The sequence below is a fragment of the Haemorhous mexicanus genome, chromosome Z (genome assembly GCF_027477595.1).
Source record: "Haemorhous mexicanus isolate bHaeMex1 chromosome Z, bHaeMex1.pri, whole genome shotgun sequence".
Classification (NCBI taxonomy): domain Eukaryota; kingdom Metazoa; phylum Chordata; class Aves; order Passeriformes; family Fringillidae; genus Haemorhous; species Haemorhous mexicanus.
In genome coordinates this window covers 62,808,785-62,825,500 of record NC_082381.1, presented here as the reverse complement: position 1 = coordinate 62,825,500, position 16,716 = coordinate 62,808,785, and the positions used below count along the sequence as shown (strand labels likewise).

Genomic DNA, 16,716 nt, shown 5'->3' with positions numbered 1-16,716 from the left:
GGAAAGGATGCTGTGTTTTGTCCTGCCCCATGGAGTGAACAGATGTGATGGACAGTTCTTACACGTGCTGTGGAGAGGAAGGTAGAACTGCTTCTCATCCCAGGCAGAGCAGTTCCAGGGTTGTCAGGTCTGGGAGGTATACACAGGTATACTGGTGCTGGGATGCATGTGTCATCCCCAAGATGCATTCATTCCTCTGCCAACTTTTTGGAAGCCTTTTCAATTATTATTCATGCTGGATTTCTGTCTTTGTCAGAGCAGATGAAAATGCTGCTCAGCACACGTTTCATTTCTCTCCTGGAGACTGAACCATTTCAAGCCATGGAAGTTCCATCCCTTCAGCTTTTCCACAAGAAAAATATGGATAGCACAGTTTCATCCTTTGGGCTCCCAGTCACAGCAAGCATTACAACCCATAGCAATACCATACTGGTTTGAATTCATTTACTTTTATGTGACTCATTATTCACTGGCATAAATAAAAGGGAGTGTCCTCTACATCACCCATTAGGAATTTCAGGTATAAAAAAAAAAGTTGTTTTATTTCTACTCTGGATTGCTTTTCTTTTCTAGTTGATTTTTTTTTTCTTTCCCTAATATAAACAGAAATGGGTTTCTGAGTTGCAGCACCATGCAGTTTTCTGAAGGCGTCTTTTTTTCTTCCGTAATGTAATGTGATGTGATGACAACAATGGTGTCAGGAATGATTTCCAAAAGAGATGGGTGGTCTGAGAATGCTTGCAGGGTGTGGGGGGCCTTGCAGCACTATGTGGTGGGTGCCATCCAGACATACCTGTCTGTGTTTAGGCTCACATCACGGGTGAAGATCATGCTGTTGCACATTAGACAAGGACCACCAAGTCATCAGACTGTAGCCCAGTTCTGTATGGACGGGATGTCCTCCTTATTAAAAGTGACAAAAGCATCCAATTTATGGTTCACAGAATCTACACAAAGATTTCCTTTTACTAATGAGTGGTGATCCTGATCATAAGAACATAGGGCTGCCACTGCCATAAGAGCTGCCACTTCTGGCTGGCGGTGAGTCTGCTGGACCTCTGATATCAGGTATGGCTACCAAAAGTCCACTAGGCTGACCTGATGTATTTTGGGATGCTTTGGAGGGCTGTGTCCAACCTCTGGCCTATGCTAGAGAAAGCTGCTTGTGATTGCAGGTAAGTTCTGTTTTGTCTTAACTGCTTGACAAGAACTACTAGAGCTAAAGTTTACCTTCCCACAAATTAGCTCGATGTTACAGCCAAGCTTGGTTACACTAAAAAGTATTGAATGTCCTTACCCCATTTTGTATGATTGTTCTTGCAAACAACTTTTTAGTAAAATGTCAATGACCAGGATCTTCCACATGGTGAGTATACATGAAAGGGTTAAAAAGGGGCAAAGTAAAATGAGCTGGGGACTGCATTGCCTATGAGCTGGGAGAGAAGATTATAGTTCATAAAATCATAAAGGGTGTGGTTTGAATCTGAAAAGGCTGAGTCTGCACTGATTTTGACCAAGACCTGCAATGCAAGAATTTGGTGACAGTAAAATATGTGAAATATCAGTATAAAAGAGGAAAAAATGCTGTGGTGGGTATTGACAGCCTGGGACTTCTTGCCCCACAAGGAGCAGAAGCAGGTGGCATCAGGAGGGTCAGAAAGAGGCTAGTTAAATCCACAGACAATTTATGTGAATATTAAAATTACATCATAAGGACATACCTTTAAATATTCCCAATCCAATAATTGTTGATGCTGGGAGAATACAGAAGCATGGAGTCATCATAAGGCACTTGAACTCTCCTTAAATAATATCTGCTGTTGCTACTATTGAAAACAAGATAGTCTGGATGGATCATTTGTCTGACCCTACAGAATGCTGGTTATGTTTGTTTCTGCTGGGTACTATTTGGAAATCCTTTTGTGTTGGTTTTTTTCAGTTTTTATAGAGATGGGGTATCTCTATTCCATAACCTTCTTAAATTAACATACCTTATCTCAGTATTTACATACAGATGGACAAAACTATATAAACTTTCTATCAAGTTTTGAAAATTCTTTACAAATCCATTTCCTACACTTTTGCTGTTTCTTTTTCCTTTCCCAGCAAGTCACTGAGTGGCTTGTGTAGAACAGCTGATTTCTCTTCTGGACCCTCCAGACACAACTGGGATAACTCCATGTGGAAGGAAAACTAAAACCCAGCAGCTGATGGTAGACTATTTCTGCTATTGCTAGCAAATGTGACAATGCAATACTTGCAGAAATTCAGAAAATTTGTGGGATATTTCGAATAGCCAGAAGGACACAGTACCTTTGAAATAGTTTCACATATATCCATTTTCTGAGGCATTTTCTATGCTGAAAGCTGCCCAGGAAAGCCCCATTCCTGTGCAGTGGGTAGGTGGCTTGGGATAGTGAAGCAGAAGCTTAGTAGAAGCTCAGCTCAGGAGATGAGAAGACCATTTTCAAGTATGTAGAAGAAAACTGCTCAGACCCCTGCATTACTGAAGGTTGTACATTTATTCTGCTTGCAGCAAAAAGAAGGTGGGCAGACAAGCTTAATGCAGGTCTGCTTAAGGCAGGGGCTGGGGGAGAAGACAATGGAGGGAATCCCTGTGAAACTGATTTACGTTTTTTCCAACACAGCTTGAGAACTGGAGCCTGGCATGGCATTAGCTCAGACTTTGGGGTTCAAGAGCAACAAAGCTTAGAGCTGGGTCTGATATCTTGTTGTTTTTGCTAGAAGGGAAGCATTGCCCTGGGTAGGAGCACTCTGACTGCTCTTTTCTTCAGCTTGCTGACTCAGGTCCCAGAATTTCTGAGCCATCACTCTCTTCTTAACAGAGCTTAGCTCAGCTTTTGCCTGGAGCTGTGCTGTAAAGAAAGATCTTTTTATAGACCACTGCCATAAGTGGAGGGAGGGTGTGAGGAAGGCAGGCAGGTAAATTCATGCTGACCATAGCCATATCTTTTTAATTAACTTGCTTGTTGAAAGGATTTACAAGGTTTCTTTTGCTCTCATCATACTGCAGATTCTGCAGGGGAAAAAAAAAACAAAACCAACACAACAAACAAACAAACAAAACTCCCCAACCACGTAGTGTGAGGTGACTTCTTTTGATTGACTGCTTAAATATTGTCCAAAATGAATTACCTGTCATACTGTTTATAGTAAGAATAGTTTCTGTCTTGAACCACAACTGACTGCTGCCTGAGAGATGCTGCAGGAAACACTGGTCCCAGGGATTTTTAGTTCTGCATTTTAAGGTGGCCTGGCTGCTGATTTATTTTGTTCAGTTAGTGAGACGGGAACAGCAACTTGCAAAATTTTGCTTGTGATTTGGATGCAATATTAGCAAGACATTGGCTCTAGAAAGTTTATGAATGGGTGAATTGTTACATGATTAAATAATTAAGTGAAATTTAAAATCATTCAAAATTTACCCTTATCTCAACGTTGATCACTCTGTGTCTCACTTGAAAAAAAAATCCTTATATGCCTGCAATCTTACTTGGTTTTTGCTTTTAATTCTGAATAAGTATATATATATATAAATATATTTCTCCCTTACAAATATTGCCTTTCAGTTTATTTGCCACTCATTTTGATAAACATAAAGATAAGAAAAACACAACCAAGGTAGGGGTGAGACTGAAAAGAAAGTATCAGTGAGATACAGTCATTATCCCAGGATAGATACCAACCACAGAGCAACTCCCCACATACTTTCTCTTTTGCTGTTGTTGGCTTCAGACCTTGCTTCATTTAAATTGCACCTGGTGTGCTTAATACAGTAGGTTGCAGACATTCCTGTTCCCTGTAGAGAAGCACAAGTTTGAAAAGTGCTTGTCACTCTAGCTGAGCAGGAGGGATTCCCAGTGCCAATTTCTTCTTGCAGCTAGAGAAATTACCATCTATGTTTTCAGATGGGTTTTGCATGTATCTTGTCTCTTGTTTGCAAGTTATATGTCAGTGTCTTGCAGAATGAAACTGGGCAAGTTCTTCTGCCAGGACGACCCACACGTGAGCGGGAAGTCTCAGGCAGAAGTCTTGTTGGGCTGATCTACGGCAGGAATGGAGCAGTACCAGTTCTTCTTGAGTGTTGCATCTCATGGGTCGACTTGCTCTGTCAAACCGTTCTACCCTAGACCTATTTAATCACTACTTTGCACTTGCTGGATAGGATTGCAGAGCTGGTTTTTCTCCTGGAACCATTTCCTGACTACATCCATCTGAACAATTGGGAACCCATACTTTTGGATCCTTCACAGTTCTGACCTACAGTGCTCCCACTTTTAATCCAGGTCTTAAACAACAGAATTGTATTGTCTGAACCACATTCACCCTGTGAGTGGTTCAAAATAAGGTGCTGATCTGGAGCTTGTTTGGAGTGGTTGATGTGACTGTTTGCTCTTAAGAGTCTGTGTGTGCCCTGAGAAAAAAGTTACATATGCATCTATTTAGCCTAAAGCCTCCTTGCCTGGGAAGCCAGAATCTCTTTCCTTGAATCCCACAAACCAGTGTGTGCCCATCACCATTTCCACATGTGACCTCAGCCCTGGACAGGAGGACTTTCAGGACTGCTTTTCTGGGTTAAGAGCTGAGTTATATTTCTCTTCTAATTACCGTGTTGCCTACGTGCTGTTCTACAGCTGCTCTTAGACCAAACCTCAACTGTTCTCTATCCTAAGTGTCTCCTGCAAACATCAGACTTAAGTGCAAGACTGGATTTTCTGCAAGGTCTGTACCTCTAGAGGCATCTGCATTTCTGTAGTTGTGCTGTGTGGATGCCAGAACTGATCTATACATACTCAGCTACTCGTGGTGCTGAAACACCAGAACAGGTGACAGTGACCTAGCAAGATGCAGCACAAAAGAGTAGCAAGGTTCTTTTCCCTTGTGACTAGGACAGGATTAGGACATAGGCTTTATGTTCTGCTGAAAAAAATTGCCATTCTGGAAAAACCTGTAAAAGCTAGGGTGTCATGAATGTTTATAGAAACTGAGGATCATGTGTGTTTAAGGTTTCTGCTATTGAACCTCAGGGCAGAAGAGAGTTTGAATATCTAATGCAAAACACTTTTAACAACTGCTTCATTGAGCAATAACTCCTCAGAGAGCTAGTCTCTGCTTGTTTTGCATTTGCCCTAGGATCTGTAAATCACAGTATTCACAGGCAAGCATGGGTTGAGTATGTAAAAACTCATAGGCAAAGAGTTGAAGACTTGGGAATGGAATATACAAGCTCCTCCACTAATTTTCTTGTATAATATGTCTCTGCTGGAGAATATGCTTTGCTGTAGAGGAGACTAAGTTTTCCTCCTCTCTGTGTTCTAGCTGGTCTCTGGTATTTTGCTGCACCTCACCCACATGAGAGACTTGTGTCCAAATGCAGCTTCTAGGGTGTGTGCAGCTGGGGAATCACATGCAGCACCATTCTAAAAATGATCCATGTAAGAGTTGGTGCAATTTCAGGAATTCAGTTCCCAATATATGGCTCAAAGCACATTTTAGCAAAATTCCCTTCTTCCATGAGTTTGCTGAGCTAGATCAGATTTTTTTCTGCAGTTGAAGAGCTGTTTAATAGGCAGATTTTCAATTCCTGCTACATTTAAACAGACAAACAAAAACAAACAAACAAAAAACAAAACAAAAACCTAAACCACCCTACCATACCAAAAAATACAGGAATCAATTATTTCACTTAGCTAAGAAATTATTAGATCCTATGTTTTCCTTTATTTTTTTTCTTCTATCTGTTGGACTGAATTTCCTTCCTGAATTATTTTATTAATCCTCACTTAAGCTCAGAAGCAGCAAATGAGTTTGCTTGAGGTACTTGAGCCTGCACAGCTTTGAAATTGGCAGAAGCATACTCACAAGGCAGTTTGTACCAGGTCAATTTCATCTCTTCAAGCCACAACAAAATGGAGATCTCAAGCCTTGTTTAGATTTTCAGCGCTGTTTTTATTAACTTTGTGACAGTTGTCGCCTCAATTACATTTGTTTCTTGCTATCAGGAAGCTCTCCTCGTTGTGCCTGCGAATGGTGACTATAACAGATTTTACTTTTAAACCTATGATGAGGCACGCCACAGTCAGGCCTCATTTATGTGGGTGATCCACTCATATTTGGGACTGCAGTGCACCTAAAAGAGATGTCTCCCCGCCCAGCATCCCCTCCCACCCATCTGTCCATCCCCATCCCGGGGTGCCTGCTATGCTCTCAGGTCTCCCCTTGTACAGTGTATGTAATGAAAGCAGGGAAGCATACCTCTTGTTACAGTCCTATCAAGACAGCACAGGGCTATGCTGAACAAATTAGAAGTGGGTAAATAAATTCAGATTTCTTTACCCTTGGTTGCTGTGATAGAGATTGATACCCGGCTAAGTGCAGCCTGCCCTGAGACAGTGACACAGCCTGAACTTCACATGGAGGCTGACGATAATTTTTCAATAAATATTCATTGGGACTCAATAAAAGTTGTCTGTCTTCAGCTTAAAGCATAACTTTGTATCCTTACAGCAAGCAGAGATGGGAATGATGCTTTAACATCTCTCTGTTTGAAAGGAAGTAGTTAATGTTTTCCTAAAAGCTCACAGATCTAAAACTTCTGCCCCAGCTGCAAACTCTGCCAGCAAAATGTTTTTTTGGTTGTGTTTTTTTTTCTTTTTTTTTTTGCCATGCTTCATCATTTCAGAAATTTTATAATTATCATTAGGCCTGGAATCTTGTGATGGGCCTCAATGCATCATGGCCTGTGTTGGATTCCTGCCTTATATTGCTGTTCATAGTCTTTTACTTATACAATCTTTATAGCAGCTTCATGCTCTGCCCTTCCCTGAACAAGAGATAGTAAACATCAGTGTATAAGGCAGAGCTAGGGAAGGAGGAATTGCAATGAAATTTCCATTCTTGGAAAATTGATATCAGGACTGTACTGAAAATGAAGGTATTTGTGTTCTTGAAGGAGAAAGCAAAGCTGTGTTAGCTTTTATGATGGAGCTCTGTCAGATTTTAAAGACAGCCAGCTTCTCTATCAGTCAGTGTATCTCTGACTCAAATTCACATGGTGCCTGTGCTCATTAATTTCTTGACTTTCTTTTATTTTGGTAATCTGCTTAGCTTTTAAATACTTTCCTGTACATACTATCACAGCTAAATCAAATATAATTGGAAAACTGTGACTAGTTTCTTGAGGAGTTGTCAGCCCAAGTCATGTGGGGGTCAGCAAACAGCGTGTTCTTCATATGCCTAAGCTCCACCTACCTGAGTCAACAAAATAAAATGCTGTTTGGACTGTAGAAAACTCAAAGCAGATTCAGGAAGAGGCATCTCTGCAGTCAGATCTTCTGCCCTGAAGATGAGAGTTGTGATCAGGCTGCCCCCCGCACTGAAGGTGCACAAGGAAGAAGGAACAGGAGTCCTGCTGCAGAGCCAACAATTCTGGCTTTGCCAAGCCAGCCAGCAAACCACAGAACTGCTGCTGGTTTGGCCTCTGCCTCTCATTTGGCTTCAGCTCAGCAGCCACCCACCCAAGAGGACAGTGCCCTTTTTCTGTACCTGCAGCCTGAGCTTCAGGCAAATGCTGCTTATTGGTTTGATCTGCCATGTGTGGGTTGGAAAAAAACATAACACCCAGAGAACCCATAGCGGCTGGAATTTGCACTGGAGAGGTCTTGTGGCCAGCTGAGCACCATTCCTGACAGCATCCGTGCCACCTCTGGTCCCCCCACCCTGCTGGCTTCCACACAGCAGCTGTTGGTGTCCAGGTTTGTCAGGCAGAGATGCCTGCTCTGGCTGCATCTGAGGGTTCTGCCCTCACCTCCCCAGGGGGACATCTGAGCTCAGAAATTGCTCGCTGGTGCAGTGCTTCTGTAGGTGCTCTTCACCTAAAAAATCCTCTAACCTGCCTTCGTAAGATGTTGGGTAACCTAAAATTTTATACACATGCCTGCAAATGAGGAATCTGCGGTGGTGCAGGGGAGTTAAGGGACCAGCTGCAAAAAAGTTGAGAGCAGGCCAGAAGAACCAAGGCCAATTTCAGATTCAGCTGTCCTCACTGACGACAGATCCAGAGGTTGTCAGAGAACCACAGTTCAGCTTCAGTCACTTGCACACCCTTGGGGTTTGTGATAGCTGGGACACTGATTTAAGAGGAGCATGCTACTGCTGGGCTGAAGTTTGCACTGAAGATGAGACTTTAAACAGTCAGAAATACCTACTGCTTAATGTACCTAAGTTCTTAAAACTACATGTTTTTAACTGCTTTTTACTTGTTTGTTCCAGGTTGCATGTCTGGTTGGACTTGATGCATGGCATTTGCATGACACCCAACAGCCTGGCTGTGGATGTGTCCCTGAGCAAACATGGCCTTCCCAGCAAATACTAACGGCAGTGCTACAGGTAACTCAGCGGGAACGCTGTCCCCCTTTGCATTATTAATTAAAAGAATTCTTACATTGTGCGAGCAGGAAAAGGAAGTGATGGCAGTTTAAACACTCAAAAACAGCTTCCTGGTAGATCAGAGCCCATCTGTTCTGCCCCCCCTCCCACCCCCATCCCCCACCTCAATAATCTTTTAAATATTTATAGTGTGCAAGTAATTTGGGAAGACTTAAGGGCTGGCACTCAGTCATTCAGCATGCAGTGTCCTCTTCTCTCAAGGACCTACAGGGGCTTACTCTAGGCTCTGGGAGGCCTAGGGCTTTGCTGCAGAATCATGTGGCTGTTACACTGAGTCTGTAATAATTTGTGAGATTAACCAGCTCTTAATGCATCAAATCCCCAGCCCTTCCTGGTCACCCTTACTGATCAGTCTAATTTTTGTTGCTTGCTTCTCTGCAAAGCATAAAAACATTTCTCAAGCAATATCCTGAAGAAGTGTTCGCTTTTTTGTTATTTTTAAGGACTTCCTGAACTGTCTGTTTTGGTTGTGTGATACTTTGTGATATGGATTGCTTGGCATGTTCAAAGGTTGCTGAGGAGGGCTGGCAGGTCAGGAGGGGCCAGAAATTGCAGAACAACTGATAACAGCACAGCAGCAGTGTTCCTCCTGTGGTTATGTCAATATTTTCCTCCTCTGATCACTGCACAAACATAGTTTTATCCCACTAAAGCTGAGGCTGTTACAGTAGGATTACATGGAAAATGTCAAGTGCATGGCAGGAGCTTGTGAGTTGCTCACTGTGCTCACTGTAGAATTATTCTAATTAGAGCATGGGATTAAAACATTTTGTGTGCAGTATATTAGAAATATGGAGTGCCACTATGTGCAGTTTATGCAAAACAATGAGTGTTTTTTAAAGGCTAGTGAAAGTTGAATTAAGTCTTTGGAATTACTATTATCTGTTGATGATTTAAGATTAAATTTACCAATGTTGTTAAATCTTGAGGTTGCTGAAATAAGATATTTCTATGCCTTTTTATATAATTAGAAGTATATTCTTTAAGATAGAAACCAGATCCTTTTGTAAGCTTCAGTAATCCCTTTGAGAAGGTGGACTGCAAAACCTCTGGTGTGTGACTTAACTGTAGCTGTTTGCTACCTAAACCCCCCATGTAACTTGACTTTTATTTGTAATACGCCTTTAACTTAAGTCATGTGGAAAAATTTCTTCTGCTTACAAGGAAAGAAAAATTGTGCATGGAGTGTTGCTGATTGCTTTACTAATCTTTTTGCTCCCTGCAGTAGAATTGTCTATCGAAAAAGTTGGTGGGCAGATGTGTAAGTCTAAAAGCAGCTAAATGCTTGTACTGTTATTGCAAGATGAAGTTTTAGTTTCAGGATTGTTATGCAAACAAGGCTTCTTGCAGGATAAAGCTGTTTGTTCCCTTATTCGTAGAAAGACGCTGTAATAAATTACAAGTATTTAATTCAGAACTAAATTGGACAACATTTTGCAGATACTGTCAGGACTTGTTGGCTTTGCAAACCCTTGAGGACGGTGTTCTGACATGCAGCTATGTATGCCCGTGTCTCCAAATCCTCAGCAGTTCATAACAGACAAAATATTGGGTGGCAAATACCTGTGATTTGTTGTGCTGCTGTGCTGCCTGGGAGAGATTGCTTTTGGATGAGCAAGAACTGATCTGGGCGTTGGAGGTACTGAAGCAAGTTTCTTAATTGCATGGAGCTCCACAAGTGGAAAGACAAACTTCAGGGGTGGTGTTTTCTGCGCCCTCTGAATCAATCAGCAGCAGGAAAAAGAACTAGAAAGACTTGTTAGGGACTACTAAGCCTCATTTATGTTACTTGAATATTTTGGCAAGTCTGACCACATGTTCAGCTTCATTCAAGTATGAAGTGACTAAGAAGCAAGCAGTGGTTTGCTTTGGTTAACTCGAGAATGTGAGTACTTGCACTATCAAATAATTATGCCTATGTGCCATTTTGTTAATTTTTTTTCAGCGTACAAGCCTATATGGACTACTGCTGCTGCAGATGAGATCTGTAGAGGAATGCTTGAATTTGGAACTTGTTTCCGGGAAAGGATCTAGCTATTTTGCATTTGTATAGAGATTTTTTTAAAAGGGATATTTATGGGAAGTTGATTTGCTGTAAATATTTTAGTGAGTATGTACAGGAGATAAACTACAAAGCAAGTGATGACTTTATCATGAAAGCACCTATCATAAGTTTCTCTGTCTCTTGCCTATCTCAGTAAAGACATTAACCTTAAATGTGGTGAATAAATGACAGAGACTGTGATTTATGCTTCAGTACTGTTTGTCAATAGTTTTGTTTGCTGCTGACTTCAAAATTTTATCACTCTGTTAACAATCTCATTGCACAGGGGTCTTGTAGTGAACTGTATTTCTTTGGGCTGCAAGCTTATTTGTTCTTTTTTTATCCAATTTGGAAGTTCTTGTGACTTCTTACTGATTTTGGACTAGGCTGTCAAAGCTGTGCTGTCTGCTCAGAAAAAAGCTGAATAAATTGGTGCTTGCAGAAAAATTTGCTATATTTTATGAGTTGCTGGATCGTGTTTAGTTATAGGTACTGGCTAACTGTTTAGAGTCTTCCCTGGTGGCATGTCAGCTCACTGCTCAGTCCAGTAAACTCACCAGGGTTAAGGAGTGCAGTGCAAGTCCAGAGCATGCTGTGCAGTCATCCAAGAAGCTGCCTTAGGAGCTGGGAAATACCCTTGAGAGTCTGTAGTTGGTTTGGTACACGATACAAATTAATTTCTCTTTGCATAGTACAAGAAAAAATAAATGAGGTGATTGTTTCTCTAAATAGTATTAGTGTCTCCATTAACTGCTGGGTGAAACTTCCAGTAATTGTTAGCTTCTGTGCTTGCTAGGACTGATGCATAATTCATCTATTTAATGAGGCTCTGCTAACATTTCTGTAGTGATATTTGTAGAAATGTCTCCCAGTCAGATACAAAAAGCACAATGCATGAGCAGAAAACTTACAGGGCAGTTTGGAAATAGCTCTGGGTGGATTTTCATTCCTTTCACTAACAACCTCTTTGTGAAAACTTTCTTTTCAAAACACACATTCTGAAAGGCATTCCATGGAATAGGCTTCCAGTCTAATTCTATTTATTATGATGTGGAAAACAAGGAAGCAGCAAAACAAACATAGGATTTAGATTTAGAAAAGACAAAGGATTAAAAGCTGATTTTGTCAATAACCATGATAAAAAAACATGTTTTATTTGACTTCCCTAAGCACCTCATTCTCTATATCCAGAGACTGGAGAATTGTTAGTCATTTCTTGACAGACATAAAAAGGCATTTCCAGTTTCCTTGAGTGGGATGGGCTGCAGGGGTCAGTATAGCAAGGCTGTTGCACAAACACTTTCTTTACTTATGCTGTAAAGCAAATGCATATTATTTTCTGTATGTAGGGTCAGAGATTTCCCTGCTCTTTTCTCTTTCCCCCCTTTTGTCTCTGCCTTCTCCTCAGTCTAGTGTATGGATTTATGTTTCCATGCCTTCCCACTCTGTTTTTCACATGCTTCTCTACATACAGAAGCACAGCGTCCTGTAATTCTGTATGTAGAGAAGCATGTTAAAAACAGTTAAAAACATTCATCTGAACTGTTTACATGCATGTTTAAGTCTGCTCCATGCTTTAGATTCCTGCACAATTCTTAAAGCAGTGGCATTGTAGCACCTGAATATCATTTTCACTGTTAGTCTCCTTGCCCCTGTAAGGCAAGGAACTGCTGCTGTGATAGCCAGTCTGCAGCTGTCAAGTGTCTTTGCTTCCAGTGTACTCTTTTCACTTGCAGCTGTTCTGGGCATCCACCTCCATTCCTTGCAGCAAGCCAGGGCTGTGGGACCACAGGTGCTTTGATGAGAGATACAAATCATATCTGGACTGCTGTTTCCTTTGCAGCAGCCTGGCATCCTCTAGTTATCTTATATGTGCACAGTTACACTGGAGCACCCTGTAGGCTTTTGGTCAGATTTTCTTTGTATCTGAGCAGTTTTCTTAACTCCTACATGAAGTTATAAGTATTCACCAGTTAGTCAGAGAATGAGGCCATTACGAAAAGCTGCTGCCTGAATTAATTTTGTTTGAGATACTAACGTCAGCATGAGTCAAAGACCAAATGTTTAATAAATGTGTTTTCCATCTGCTGGTATATAAACGCTTAAGCAACTGTTGAAAAGTATTATGAAAACCCCAGTTAACTTATTAACCCTTTTAAATGAGGCCAGGAAATAGAACATTTACTTAGAGCAAATGTTTTTATCACGCACATCCTCTGCATTGATTTGTAACAACTCTTTCCAAAGATTTGTAGACACCAAAGATTTTTCTTTCAGTTACTGTATTATTTGACTTACAGTCTCTCCTTTGATCCCATTTTCCTCGTTCACTTTACGTAATATGCACAGAATTTTGCATTATTTCTAGCCTCATGATGTAAATATAGTCTAAGCAGAAAGTGTGCACCAGAACGTTACCACTGTTACTAACTTAAGCAGAATATCCAGCATTCTTTATTACAGACCATCCATCTGGGAACTCACAGACCTAAATGAGATAGCAGTTGAAAGTGTTTGATTGCCAGGCAGTAGTCCATCTGCTGGAGCCTTTCCTCCTGAGTAGTGCAGGTGCCTGCCCTGGGAGCCCAGCTGCCAGCCACTCTCACTGCTTCCTGCACTGTGGCTTGGCTGCAGTGCCACTGGCACACCAAGCTCTGCACTCAGCAGCCTCTGAGTTTACTTCATTTAGCAGATGCAAGTGAGAAGGATCCAGGAGAGTTTGTCTTTTTACCTAATCAGTCTTGCAAGGGCAATTTGTTTGAGTCAGGACTGTGTGATGACAGACTATTTAAACCTATTCCTCCCCTACCATGCTGCCTGCTCCAAGCCTGTTTCCAATAATTTTCAGAATTACTGGAGATGGGTGTATGCCCAAGTGCATGTTTTAGTAGCTGGTAAAAGGTTCTTGCCATCAGGAGAGCCTGCTCCATTGGCCTGCAGTCTTGAGCTTTTGGGATGGGCAGATAGCTGTCACTGGGATCCAGCTCCTGCCTCACCCACAAGTGATCCTGTGAGTCACTCTGGTGGTGCCCAGTATTTAAAAACAAGCTAGGGTGGGACCCTGAAATCTGTGGGGAGAAGGGTGGGTGAGCCTCCAGTGATTTCACATAGTCTCTATCACAAGTCATATCAAAATTTTCATCAGTGTGCTGTAGTACATTCACTGATGCAAGATCTGCCTTAAGGACAGATGGCTGGAGCTGAAGCACGTGACCTCACAGTGAATGGCATCTTTTTACTTGAATTAATAATTGCTTCTGCAACTGCTAGTTGATGACTGCAATCCAAGGGTGCATTTCCCTCTTCAGCAGAAAGCTTAAAAATTCACTGACTTGCATTTGTCCAACTTAAAGGCCTTTATGAGACTGCAGAGGGCCGAGGACCACGCATCTTCTTTTACTCAGACCTTGTTGCCCAAAGAAGGTGCTACAGGATTCTGGATTTTGGATTCTGGTGGAAAGGTAGAGATCAGGAATAAGTTAAAAAGGATACGTTAAATACAGTGTCATTGGAAGTTGGGGACACAGGAGTCTGCTCTGGATAGCCCAGTCCTTAGAAGTGGAGATAGCATGTGGCAGGAAAGAGATGGCCCAAGATACAAAACAATGATATGCAGATGCTGATGCTCTGCAGTAGGACAAAGTGTCCTTGAGAAAAAGAACAGGTTTAATTGATTTGTCTTTTAGTCAGAGATTACTGCAGTTGTGTCTTGTTCAGGACTACCTTCTGGAGCTGCCCAGATTCTTACGTCTCTCCTAGGCAGAGGACTGTGTTCATTCTCTCTGATGGAAGCTTGCTCATGGAGCAATGCAGGCTTTCCTTCTCTGGGATGTTGTGATGCACTTGTGTGGGCAGCACCTGGACGTTCTCATGTGGCCTGCTGCTGCTCCCTCTGGAAATACATGTCCTTTACACCCTGGGAGGCAGCTAAGGCTGCTCATCTTGTATTTTAAAGTTTTCTAAGGACTCATCAGGCGTGTATTGCTGTTTGTGGTACCATGCAGCCTTACTGAACTGGAGATTAAGAGAACACCCAGCTTCTTGTGTCACTGCCTTGTACTGTCTGGTGGAAGCTGGGATGAGAGTAAGGAGCAAGCACCAGAAACAGGACAGGCACATGTCACAGGAAAACCACAAAGAATAAACTTTTCCCAGACTTGAAAAATTATTCTCTCTTCATTGTCTGCCTTTCTCCACTTACAAGACACACAGCTCAGTAGATTTTCCCCCAAACTGTTCTACAGTATTCCTCACTTCCCAGATTCTTCTGCAGAAAGCAGTTAATGAATAATGCGTATGAATCTCCTCCCGTGGGAAGGGAAGATATTTTGTTCCCTTTAAAAGTATATGGTCCCTCAGGAAAATTACTTGGATTAAAATAGCCTGATGACAGTTGCTTGTCCTTCTGTTTGTAAACACGTGAGTGCCTGCATTTAGAGATGTTCCTTACAAAAGGGTTACTACTGGAGCAGAAGTCCTTGAGAAGCTTCTTGTAGTGGCCACCTCTCTCCTCCTCCTCTTTTGAGCCATTGGAAGACTTTGTATTAGAGATGACAGAAGGGCAGCCCTTCCTGTATCATATTTTCACAGCACCTTTTAGGGGCTGAGGGAGCACTTGGACTTCACACGTTGGCATTGCTGCTGTATCTCCATTTCCTTCCTCTGGTAACATGACTCCCTGTGGTAGCAGAGTACTATTCCTGCCAGGATGTCTCAGTGTAACCAGCTCTGAGCTTTGGGACAGCAGCATGCTTGTGACCATCCTCCTCTTTTTATTTCTGCCATTCCCTCCTCTGATTTCATCCAGAAATTACACTTACCACATTGGCAGAAAGCAGTGGTTGACCTCTGCTGTGGGATATAGGTTGGGGTGTCTGGGGGGAATTAGCAGATCAGCCAGGTACAAAAAGGGCTCTCCTGCTCCCTAACTCTCTAAAACTCTTTAGAGCATATTCTCAGTCTCTTGAGAATTTTCTTCTTCTGACTCATCACACAGACTTTGACAAAACTAAATGCTCAGAAGCTTGGAGAGGTGAGTGTGCAATCTAGTCATACTCTTTCATGTTTTCTGTCTGTCCTTCCCTACCTTTTGCAAAACCTTCTGACCTGTAGAAGTAAGTAATGTGACCCTTATCTCTTCTCACAGTCCATCCCTTTATTTTGCCCAATGTCTCCTCCCTTGTTATCTTGCACGGTAATTAATGTTTTATGAACTGTTTCCTCTTTTTAAAATTAATATATTCCAGTATATTTTTTTCTTTATAACAGTATGTTGATTTCCTTCAACATATAAGGGCCTGTCTGTGATATTTTTGCCCTTCTGTATTTATTTGAAAGTTGGGGGGGCAGGGGGGGAAGACAGGGGACACAGACTTTTTAATATCTGGGTCTGAAGGTTTGGTCAGACGAGGATGAGGATCAAATAACCTGATAATTGGGAGGAGACTGTACTCCCTATGTAAACCAGACATCCCTTGTCTGGAGCAGTCTCTTACTGCTGAGGGGCATGTTGGTGTACTCCTAGCCCCTTCCCTACCCTTGCTTCACACCACCAACCTCTCTGCCTGGAGCACTGTCATATGGTTTGCAGATGAAGCAGTAGAAAGGAAACACTTGTGCAACTCTGCTGCTGTTACTGGAATTTCAGGTCTAATACTAGCAAATAGGTCAATTTTTAACACTTCACGTACACTGCTTCATAAATCTAAAATGTGCAGCTTTCAAAAAATACCAGCACAGTGCAAGAAAACAAAGTGAAGCGCATGGCCATGGTTGAAAAAAGTGGGCTAATATTTGCATATGATACAAGCATAAAGGCAAGATCAGGGCAGTCAGGTTTCAAGGACTCACAAATATCTCTCGGGTTTTTTTACTTCAGTTAGTACATGGCTAAGTCCTTTCTCCCCCTTTCCTCTTCTCCGCTCCCTTCAGCAGAACTGTGATTCTTTAATTTTAGATATCTTTTTCCATATCTTAAGTTATAAAGGTAAAAAAAGGTATTCCTGTCTAGAATCATTCTCTTCTCTTCTGCTCCTGTTGTCTGTTTTTGTGTATGTGGAGACAGAGAACTTTTAAGATTGTCAGGACCCGAGTGTGCTTACACGGCTGCGCATCCACTGCATCACCCTCTAGACTTTCACCATTCTCCCTCCTCATCATTAGTTACAGTTCTATTCCCTTCCTCTCTCTCAGACACTGCTATC

At 41.9% G+C, this 16,716-nt stretch overlaps 1 protein-coding gene across 2 annotated transcripts in view; it reads left to right on the top strand.

Annotated features, from left to right (window-relative positions):
- KANK1 (KN motif and ankyrin repeat domains 1) overlaps nucleotides 1-16,716 on the top strand; it is a 129,749-nt gene that overhangs the window by 71,095 nt on the left and 41,938 nt on the right. For both annotated transcript variants that reach the window (XM_059837170.1, XM_059837171.1), the window contains one exon: nucleotides 8,293-8,409. In XM_059837170.1, the coding sequence (XP_059693153.1) occupies nucleotides 8,373-8,409 (37 nt within the window). In that variant the 5' untranslated portion in view covers nucleotides 8,293-8,372. The remainder of the gene's footprint in view (nucleotides 1-8,292; nucleotides 8,410-16,716) is intronic.